Source organism: Xiphophorus hellerii, chromosome 7, assembly GCF_003331165.1.
Source record: "Xiphophorus hellerii strain 12219 chromosome 7, Xiphophorus_hellerii-4.1, whole genome shotgun sequence".
Lineage (NCBI taxonomy): Eukaryota > Metazoa > Chordata > Actinopteri > Cyprinodontiformes > Poeciliidae > Xiphophorus > Xiphophorus hellerii.
Genome location: NC_045678.1, coordinates 440,901 through 452,023, shown reverse-complemented (window position 1 = coordinate 452,023; position 11,123 = coordinate 440,901). Strand labels below are relative to the sequence as shown.

Here is an 11,123-nt window from a genome sequence, read left to right as displayed (position 1 = left end):
TCTAAGATGGCAAAAAAATACACTAACATTGAATATAACAGTCAATTTGACTAAAGAGACATAATTACATATTCAGCTGTCACTCAGAAAAAAAACAAACTCATGTGGCTAAAAGTTAGCTTTGTATAAAGTGAAGCTAATGTGCTAACAAAAAAGGACAAACATATGGCATATGTAAACAACAAAACAGTACAAAGGTCTGATGCTACATTGTGAAAAGACTAATGGAACTAAAATTCCCTTCTTAAAATAAACTAATTGTGACTTTATAAACCAAAAATGTCAGGAAATTTCTGGGAAACACCAACATCAAATTTCTTCCCCGCTAACCTGAAAAGAAAACATTTGTTTGAAAATCATGACGACATCTCTAAAGAAAATAGGAACCAAACAGCTTTCTATTCTACTCCACCAAAAAATGTAAGATATTAATTTCATAATTATGTAAAGTTTTCCCTGTAATGATTTTCTGCAAAAGAAATTCTAATATCAATACCAGCATTTTGTGACTGAGATTCTGAAACAATGCACCTTTTTTTCAATTGCAACTTCATTAATGTTTTTAGAAAGATTTTCAAAAGTGGCTATTGTACAAGAAATCTAATTCCATCTTTAAGTTTTAATATAATGAAATTAGGGATGAAGAGTTAAATTATATCAACAATCTAATCTTCAAGTTAAGTTTTTATTCACAAATACTGCTTTCTAAAAATCACCTCCATTTTTAAAGTTAAATAATTTAATTTGAGTGTTTAAATGTTGCAACATCACAAAAGTCCAATCTTTATACCAATATGTTAATAGTTTAGTTTAAGATTTGAAATTTGTCTTGCATTTGTAACATTTTGTTTTACTTTCCTTAGTTTGTGACTATCCCAGTTTATCATATCAAATTTCTTTATCACTAATATGTGCTGTGTCATAAACCTGTCCAATTCAATTTTGTTGAATTTTCTATGAAGATGGAAAAAAGAAACATTGCCATAAATCCGCCTTTTAACTCAAAACATCATTTGCAGCAATGCAAGTGGGTAATATACTTCGCCAAAGTCCCTGAACAAAGGAAGAAGTGCGAGTATTGGGACAGGACCTATGACTATATCAGTAGAAGGATGTTGAGGCTGGAGTCATGGGGCAAGAGGCCAAGAAGACCACAAAGGAGATTTATGGATGTGGTGATAGTTGGTGTAAAGGAAAAGGGCTGCAGAGAACAGGACTAAACGGAGACGGATGATTTGCTGTAGCGACCCCTGAAGCGAAAAGCCTTAGAAGAAGAATATATTACATTAATGTCAGAATCTTTACATGTTTATTGATTTAGATTTTTTTTTCCATTACTCACCTGGTGGAGATTTAAGTTCTGACTGTTCACATTCACAACCCATCGGCTGTTTATTTCATAGACTCATCATTAACCACTTTTACTCTTGATTATCAAGTTTTCCAATATTTTATTGTCAACATAAAATATTTTATCAACAGCTAGTTACAATAATGTAATTGTATTGCAACAATGGCTACAGCAGGATCTGAGGCACTAAAGCAGGAACAGACATGTCAAAGATCTTTTGTTGACTTTGGGAAAGCATACAGTATCAGGAATAGTGTTTACTTCAGTCTTGTTATAATACACCAATAGCTCGGACTAAACAGATATCACAAAGCATGTTGGTCATTTGTAATCTTTATGTTACAAAGGCCTCAATCCCATGAAAACGTTCTAAAGCCAAATGACACATTTATGGTAAAATCTGCTGTGATGGGCACCCATTAAGAAACTGGGTTTCTGGCCTGTGAAGCATAACTAAAATAACCATGTTCTGTGATCCCACACACTTCAATCAATGTATATCAAAGCTTCAAGCTAGCTTAAGAAAACACAGAGCCAGCAGGTAGAACAAAGTTAGGAAGCTCCTTTTGCTCTTAGTTTGGACAGCAGCATCTCATTTTTGCGGCACTCCTGGTGATAGAAAAAAAAAAGATTATGTTATACTCAAAACTTTATAAAACTTTGCACACCTGGAACTTTGATTAGCCCAAATTTCACTTTTTTCTTTCGTTTTTTGCTTTTCTTGAAGGAATACTCTGAGCAAATGCCTTAAAGTTTTAAAGGCATTTAAAGGGATGATTGAGATTTGTTCTGTATCCAGTTATTTATTCTTCTGTACAACAAGAAAAGCTTTTTGGATGCTCTAATTTGGTGAATCAATACAAAAAAATTCCAGTTTTGCAGTCTGCAAATGCATCAGTAAGAAGTATGTTCTTTGGTACGCTTTGTTGTGAGTTGAGTACACAACAAAGCATGCTTGGCAAATTCCTCAACCTGACCCCTATCATGTTTAAAGGACTGTCAATCCGCTACAAATGGCCATACCACGATGTTATCAATGCCAATATGAAGATATTGTGGTGACGTAAGCATGGAAGGGAATCCCAAACAGCTGACACGGCGCAACCGAGAGTCCGGTGGACAAATGATATGTGGAAACAGCATGAATGTTTATTCAGTATTTGGTGCAAGGAATATCAACAGAAATGATAATGAGAGGAACTGGAGCAAAACTTGTACTGCCGTAGATAAACTTGGTAACTTTTCAACGTTCATTAACCTGACGTAATATAATTATAACGATAAGGTTATAGGTTATAACGATAAGTCAGGGCTTGACGCTGACGCCAGCTCACTTAAAATGAGACCACAAACGATCAGTATTCCTTCTACATCGTCATCCGTGTTTGATTATTCTAAATTCACGTATGGTATGTTGGGGTTTTACAGGATTTTCTTCTGGAATCGGGATGTTGGTGAGTGGAATTGGAAGGTGTGTGGTGTGTTGCTCCTGCCGTGTGGCTGGACACACGAACCGATCGAACCTGTTCCACTTTTATCAGCTCGTTTGTGGTCACAGAGGTTTGGGAAATCCACCGACAATTCTTAAATTGTGCCGTGTGAACCAGACTTAAAACTCACAAGCTCTACTCCTCTCCTCTTGTCTCGACCACCAACGCTCTCTGACTCTAGTCGCTATGGTAACATTTACACACCCCTTCAAAATAAGATATAGATGCGCCACAAAAACAAACATTTTACTTTCATGAAAACTTTTACTCATGATAACGACAAATTAATGGGAGCCCTGAGCTTGTTTCTCTACAACGAGACGGTTCATCTGGGAGACAATGACACCCAAAAGTGTTGCTTATGCATAGGGTGCTTGGTCTCTATGTGGTGAAGCAGTTTGAAGGCTTCATTGCCTCATTAGCGAGCCGGTCACCGCATATTATTTAGAGCAGGCTTGGAATGTGGGAATCACCTACTGCTCCGGGATAAATCCATTCTCCTGTCTCTTCTCTGGCCCTTTCCCTTCGCAAAGAAACTTTCCAAATAATCTGATCTGTTTCTGACTCATTTTGCTGCTTGTGGCTCAATGTTGGCGCGCAAGATGTAACCGAGAGAATCTGGTTAAAGGATTTTCAAAATAAAAGATTCTCCAGACTCTTGTGCGGCCTGGTACCAATTGATCCACGGACTGGTACCGGTCCGCTGCCCGAGGTTTCGGGACGACTGATTCAAAAGTTATTTAAAATAAGACTTTCTTACCTCTTTAAAATCTTTAACAGTCTTGAAGTAGAGCCTCTGCTTGTCAAGCAGCTCCAGGTATTCATCATTCAACTGATCTCTTCTCATTTTGTTTTCTTGTTTCTTCTTCTCCATCTGAAAAGGCAGACAGGTAGGAGAAGCATCTGTTAGAGATGCAGGCCAATAGATGGAGGTAATGTCTTACAACACCAATGACTCAGTTGCAGCGACACCTGTACCTTGATGCGACTCTGTTTGATCCCCTCCACTATCTGCTCCATCTGTCTGAGGAACTGATCCCTGGCAGCTGCAGATGACATAGCTCTGGAAGACAGCAGAGCCATTTAAAACGAAAGTTACAGATTAAAACCACAAACATCAACAACTAGGGATGATGAAAAACAAAAGTTGCACTCTTCTTTACATCAAAACTGTATATTACGATTTAATTTTTAACAAGATACTTTTTACTTACTGTTGAAAGTTGTCATGAATTGAATTCAGCAGATTTACCTAAATGAGATTATTATTCTTCAGTGATGTTTTAAACATGTTTACCAAATCACTGTTATAGGCGAAATTCAATTAGAGATTCAATTTTGGTGCCACAGTCTGCCGTGATTACCCTACCTCCTTCTCGAGATAGACCTTCTTATCATCTAAGGTGTTATAGAGAGTGAAGAACTGCTTGGTCTCTTTGTGGGTAGCAGAAACTGGAAGACAAGATTAATAAACATTTTACAGAGACAGGTCCACATGAAGAAATTATATAACACCATCTGTAACTATATCAGATATAGAAGAGGAATCCACCTTGGCTGTAGAGTTCAATAAATCTCTTCTGGTACTGGGTCAGCTCCGCCCGGCTAGGCACCTCATCGATCTTCCTCTGCAAGATTGCGATCTCACGGTTCCTGCGAGCCTGAGGAGAGCAAAAGCAGTCCTGTGGCAGTTGGTTGACAGAAAATATGTTTATAATTGTGTCTAAAGCTCGATTGAAGCTTAGTTGGGACAATGGTAATGAAGCTGGTTCGATCCCTGCTACGTGGATAAAGTGTCCTTGGCAAGACTCTTCATCCACCTTGCCTGCTGGTGGGGGTCAAAAGGCCCAGCCAGCACAGCAGCCTTGCAGGCTGCAGCTGTGGCTACTATCCAGTAGCTTGCCACCATCAGAGTGTGAGTGTGTGTGTGAATAACTAACTTTGGGGTCCTCTGGGCACTGTTCAAGTACAAGCCATTTACCAAAGCCTTGACCCGTAACCAAAAGTAGATTGTACTTCCTCAAATCAGACTTGAAGGTCAGAAGTCCTGTTAATGTTTTGACATAATGCTGTCAACCAATCGTTCTCTCTCCCCTATTAATTTTTTGAGTTTTATGTTTTTTTAATTATCATTTAATTGCTCTTGTCCAACTAGATGCTCTGTAATTGTTGTTCGTGGGGGTCTCAATGTTCAATGTATGTATATTTCTAAAACTGCAAAAATAAAAAAAGTTTAAAAAAAATAACCCTACATCAGTTCATCTGTTTCTTCTTGTGCATTCTGCTCTGTCTTCTCAAACCTCCAGTCAGTCGAGGCAGATATTCCGAGTGTACTGAGCCAGGTTCTGGTTCTGCTGGAGGATTCTTTCTGTTTGGGGAGTTTTTTTTTTCTCACTGTCGCTACATGCATGCTCTGTATGAGGGATTGCTGTAAAGTCAATGACAACGCAAGCGATTGTCACAACATGCTTGTCCAGGAGAAGTGAATGCTGCAGGTCATGACTATGTAATCTGCTGGATTTCCTTAGAGAGTTTTTAATCTACTTTGAACAATTATTTAAGCATAATATACTGTTTAATAACTAGGATCAATTGGAATGTACCCGTGATTGAATTTAAATTATTTTTTGTAATTGTATAACTATCCACTTAAGTCAGTAATTTAACAAATGGGTAAAATGTTGAAATAATGGTATGATCTGGCAAATCAAATAAAAAGCAACTCATTTAAATAGAAACATCACTGTGCATACTAAGCACCTCTACATTTTCGTAGAAAAGTGAAAGAAGGAAAAAAGTTTTTTCTCCATTCTTATCCAAACATGAAAAATTATAAACAAAATTCCAAATTGCATAGCAACTCTCCTTACTGCATAAAGAGGGCACACTTCACTTCTTGCTGCCTAGGTAAAGTGCTTCCTTCCACCTAAGCAACAGAGCGCTCCACTCCCCCACCAGCAGCAGGGTGCGCTCTACTAGCTGCAGTCTGCAGAGAGCATGCTCCTCTCTGTGCTGCCTTAGCAGGGCACGCCAGTCTCTTAAATTTTAACATACCATTAGCTGTGAATGTGATGTCATTTCAGTCTGATGCTTTAATGGTTTTTGTATTGATGCTTTCTCCTGAGTGTCCTTTTCTGCTTGGACTACAATTAGACAGTGATTGAGTCTGTGATTGTGTTTTAATTTTTCACCTAGCTCAATGAGAAATTTTCCTTTGGGGACAATAATAAAGTGCTACTGGTGGTGAGAATGCTGCACTGTTTAGAGAGAGAACTCCAGTCTGTGTGTAATATTAGAGCAGTGGTTACCATGAGCAGGCGGACTTTTTGCAGCTTCTCTCTATCTGAATTGTATTGTTGGTCTATTAGCTGCCTCCTCTCCTGGGAAAAGAAAAGGTCCCATTTAAAACTCTGGATTGACATGGGTTTTGGAAATAAACATTCTAATTAATATACTACATATATTAGTGCAGCTGGACATGAACCTGCTCCTCCTCTGTGTCCTGTCCTGATGCTGACTTCAGCTCTTCAATGTTCTGCTGTAGACGGACCATCTCTTCCTGTATATAAAGCAGATTTTATTAAATAAAATCAAAACATAGTAAAGACCATTTTAAGATTAAGGGGAAAAAAATCCCATCAAGACTGCTGGTTTATGTGCTCACTCTGCAGTGTGTCCGAAACTGCTGCTCTTGTTGCTTCAGGTTCTCATTCATCGTCACCAAAGCCCTGAGCTTCTCCATCAGACTGCCGACAAAAATTATATTACTTCTGCCACTAGTCAAGGGTCCTGAGTTCCAAACCTGCTATTAATTCAAGCCCGGCTCTGTCTTCTTGTGTGCGCATGTTCGCGTTCCATTAAAAATCTGACCGCTGCTGCCAGTGATCAACTTTATGATGAGGTACCTGTATAGTTCTGTAAGATAAAAATAAGATGGCTCACCCACTGTCTGCTTGCTCCTCCATCTCTTCTAGTGTCTTCATCTCAGTCTCCAGTTTTATTGAGTGTTCTGTAGCCTTGGAACAGATATAGGACAACATTTAGGTTTGTATTTTCAAAATTGGTGTTGGGGGAAAAAAAAAACTACCTAGACTGGGTACTTTAAGGTAGGTTAAAATTGCTGTATAACAATCAAGAGTAATTTGACCATCGAGCTTTACTAATTTTGAAGTACATTTGAGCATAGCCCAAAAGTTCATGCTGATCGTCGAGGCCCCAAGGGACAAAACTGTTTATTATACTCTCACACAAACACAACCATTCCCTTGCATAATACAACAAACCGCTCTCACAAACACCATCAAACTCTCACATATATGATAAACTCTCATATATGCCAACCTATACCAATAAATTCATACATTTATCATCAAGCTCTCTTTACATATGTTACTACCAGACAAAAAAAAACTATTTGAAATAAACTTAATTACATAAACTCAAAATCTGAACTATATTTACAATAAAAAACAAAACTTATTGTAAGGCAGCGATGTATTCATTTTCAAACTATTTTATTCTTTAATGATCATTCTTGTTTTTAAAAGTTTTGCTTTGACTTTTGAGTTTGTTGTATTTCTAAATTAGTTTAAATTTATTCAAAAGATTTACAACCATTACCCCCATTTAAGTAGCTCTATAAATTTGACAACATAATAGTAAATGTGAGAATGAATGACAGAAACTGAGAAAGAAAATACCAGTAAATATAGAACAGTTTGATTGTGAATGTGAGAATTAATTCACAATCATTCTCAATGAGTATAGTGGTGTGTGTGAGAGTTTGACTGAAACAGGAGTTATCTTGAATTCTCATTTTCTGATTGGACGCCTGTAAGAAGGTGGGTTTTCGTGGATATTGAGATGCCAGGGCTTTAAGGGAGCAAAGCTTAAGTTACTCACGGAAGCAATGAGTTTTTTAAATAATATTGTAATATTGCGCTTCCAGAGTAGCTGTATCTGAAATGTTAAATGCAAGCTGACGGCCAGCACTGGATGCCCCAGCTGCTGTCGCAGTTAATGCTGGAGTTGGCTTCCTGTTGCTGCTTCAGGAAATGGCTAACGGGAGATTCCACCTATTTTCTCACCATCTTACGCATCTTTAATGTGCTCTAGTTTCAAAACTACAAAACTTCAAACCTGGACTACATTATTCTTCACTAATAGCATAAGATGTTAAACGTAGTTTGTGAACCATAAAACTACTTAATTTGTAAAAGTTTATTAAAAGGCCATGTTAATTATTTTTTTGCGCCTAGACTCAAGGGCTGTCAAACTTTAGCATCACCACAACGGCAGATGTGTCTGATGCTGGCTCCAACTCACACATTTTGAAATGCCTTGCTGCTGAAATGTGCTATACAAATAAAATTTGATTGATTGATTGATATGTGGTGGCTGACCCTTGGAGGGCTAAAAGAGTGTGCTCACGTACAGTCTGAGTGTCTGGTACAGCAGCAGCACATCTGTGGACAAGAAGGCGATCCAGAGGGTTGTTAGGGCAGCAGAGAGAACCATAGGCTGCCCCCTCCCCACTATGGAACAGATTTACACTTCCAGGCTCCACAAGAAAGTTTTGGACCTTTTAAATGACTCTTCACACCCTGGCTATGGTCTCTTCCAGCTGCTGCCATCAGGCAAGAGATACAGAGCAATAAAAACCAGGACAAATCGCCTGAAAAACCGTTTTTACCCGATGGCAATCATGGCACTAAATTCAAAGGCATAAGAACTTCTGCTCTTGACACCACTTTGTTAAAAATGTAAATTCTGTTGCGACACCTCCAGGCGCTGCAACCATCTTATGTCTATTTATTTCTCATTTTGTACTATTTATTTCTTTATCTTTGTATATTATGAATATACACATAACCTGCATCTTAACTCGAGTCGAGCAAATCTCAATCTCGTAATCTGTTGATGACAATGACAAATAAATCTTATCTTCTTATCTAAAAATCCAACCCTGAAAAAGTTTTCATTTTTCTCGCCCCCACACAAGTCCTATTCAAGAATTGACTACTTCTTATTGGTCCGTAAACTCATGTATACTGTGGCTTCAGTTTGTTTAATATATGCATTTGCTGGGCAGAGATATTGTGCTAGAGGTTATCATATCATTAGATGCTCATAAAGCATTTGATAGAATTGAACATAGCTATTTGATGAAGGCTCTTGAGCATTTTGGGTTTGGGCCATTTTTCCGTGCATGGATAGAAATACTTTATAGATCTCCAGTGGCTGCAGTTCAGACAAATGATGTTGTGTCGGATTACTTTCCTTTTTTTCGTGGGATGAGACAGGGATGTCTTTTATCCCCGCTGCTGTTTAACATAGATATAGAACCTCTTGCTATTGCACTTAGGAACAATCCAGGGGTGATGGGAATAAATACACTGCCTGGTCAAAAAAAAAGTCACCACCAAAAAATGGTCACACTCTCTAATATTTTGTTGGACCGCCTTTAGCTTTGATTACAGCCCACATTCGCTGTGGCATTGTTTCAATAAGCTTCTGCAGTGTCACAAGATTTATTTCCATCCAGTGTTGCATTAATCTTTCACCAAGATCTTGTATTGATGATGGGAGAGTCTGACCACTGCGCAAAGCCTTCTCCAGCACATCCCAAAGATTCTCAATGGGGTTAAGGTCTGGACTCTGTGGTGGCCAATCCATGTGTGAAAAAGATGTCTCATGCTCCCTGAACCACTCTTTCACAATGTGAGCCCCATGAATCCTGGCATTGTCATCTTGGAATATGCCCGTTCCATTTGGGAAGACAAAATCCATTGATGGAATAACCTGGTCATTCAGTATATTCAGGTAGTCAGCTGACCTCATTCTTTGGGCACACAATGTTGCTGAACCTAGACCTGACCAACTGCAGCAACCCCAGATCATAGCACTGCCCCCACAGGCTTGTACAGTAGGCACTAGGCATGATGGGTGCATCACTTCACCTGCCTCTCTTCTTACCCTGATGCGCCCATCACTCTGGAACAGGGTAAATCTGGACTCATCAGACCACATGACCCTCTTCCATTCCTCCAGAGTCCAATCTTTATGCTCCCTAGCAAACTGAAGCCTTTTTTTCTGGTTAGCCTTACTGATTAGAGGTTTTCTTACGGCTACACAGCTGTTCAATCCCAACCCCTTGAGTTCCCTTCGCATTGTGCGTGTGGAAATGCTTTTGCGTTCACAATTAAACGTACTCCTGAGTTCTGCTGTTGTTTTTCTTCGATTTGATTTGACCAAACGTTTTAAGTAATCGCCGATCACGATCATTCAGGATTTTTTTACGACCACATTTCTTCTTGGAAGACGATGGTTCCCCACCATCCTTCCAGTTTTTAATGATGCGTTGGACAGTTCTTAACCCAATTCTAATAGTTTCTGCAATCTCCTTAGATGTTTTCTCTGCTTGATGCATGCCAATGATTTGACCCTTCTTAAACAGACTAACGTCTTTTCCACGACCACAGGATGTGTCTTTTGCCATGGTTGTTTAAGAAATGAGGAGTTACTCATTGCATCAGCTGGGGTTAAATAACTTGTTGCCAGCTGAAAGATAATCGCCTATGCAGTACTTATCCAATAGGAGGCTTGTACCTATTTGCTTAGTTAAATCCAGGTGGCGACTTTTTTTTTGACCAGGCAGTGTAGAACGGGACAAATCCACACTGTGTCATTATATGCAGATGACCTCCTCCTCTTTCTGGCTGACCCATGCAACTCCATTGTTAAAGCTATAAAGTGCATTGAAGAATTTGGTAGGATATCAGGATACTTGATTAACAGAGCAAAATGTCTTATTTTTCCTGTTATGATAAAGCCAACCAGTTGCCCCAAACTCTCTTCCATTTACAGTGAGTTCTGAAAAATTTGCATATTTAGGAGTGAACATAACCAGAAATTATAAAGATCTATTCAAGCGCAACTTTAATATTGCCTTCAATCAGTTAAGCAGGATATGGAGCGTTGGTCATCCCTTCCTCTGTCCCTGGCAGGAAGGATAAATTCAGTTAAATGGTTGTAATGCCTAAATTGCTATTCCTTTTTCAGACAATTCCGATATTTATTCCTAAATCATTTTTAAAAAGTTAGAGAAGATAACTTCTATGTATATTTGGAACAGGAAGATTCCTCATATCAGAAAGGAGTTTTTGGAGAGGCGAAGGGTAGAGGGGGGACTGGCCATGCCTAATTATATGCACTTTGACTGGGCTGCTAATGTCTGTAAACTTTGTTTTTGGTTTAAGCCTGCAGAAAATGAAACGGTGCCC

At 38.8% G+C, this 11,123-nt stretch overlaps 1 protein-coding gene across 4 annotated transcripts in view; it reads right to left on the bottom strand.

The window, feature by feature from the left end:
* Nucleotides 1–1,431: 1,431 nt before the first annotated feature.
* The window catches only part of ccdc93 (CCC complex scaffolding subunit CCDC93), a 39,632-nt gene continuing 29,940 nt past the window's right edge, over nt 1,432–11,123 (bottom strand). For 3 of the 4 annotated variants that reach the window (XM_032567188.1, XM_032567190.1, XM_032567191.1), the window contains 10 exons: nt 6,784–6,857; nt 6,506–6,590; nt 6,326–6,400; nt 6,150–6,221; nt 4,394–4,502; nt 4,211–4,293; nt 4,056–4,093; nt 3,820–3,904; nt 3,602–3,715; nt 1,432–1,960 (listed from right to left, as the gene is read on the bottom strand). In XM_032567188.1, coding sequence (XP_032423079.1) covers nt 1,904–1,960; nt 3,602–3,715; nt 3,820–3,904; nt 4,056–4,093; nt 4,211–4,293; nt 4,394–4,502; nt 6,150–6,221; nt 6,326–6,400; nt 6,506–6,590; nt 6,784–6,857 — 792 coding nt within the window. In that variant the 3' untranslated portion in view covers nt 1,432–1,903. The remainder of the gene's footprint in view (nt 1,961–3,601; nt 3,716–3,819; nt 3,905–4,055; nt 4,094–4,210; nt 4,294–4,393; nt 4,503–6,149; nt 6,222–6,325; nt 6,401–6,505; nt 6,591–6,783; nt 6,858–11,123) is intronic. The other variant, XM_032567189.1, reaches the window with a different exon arrangement.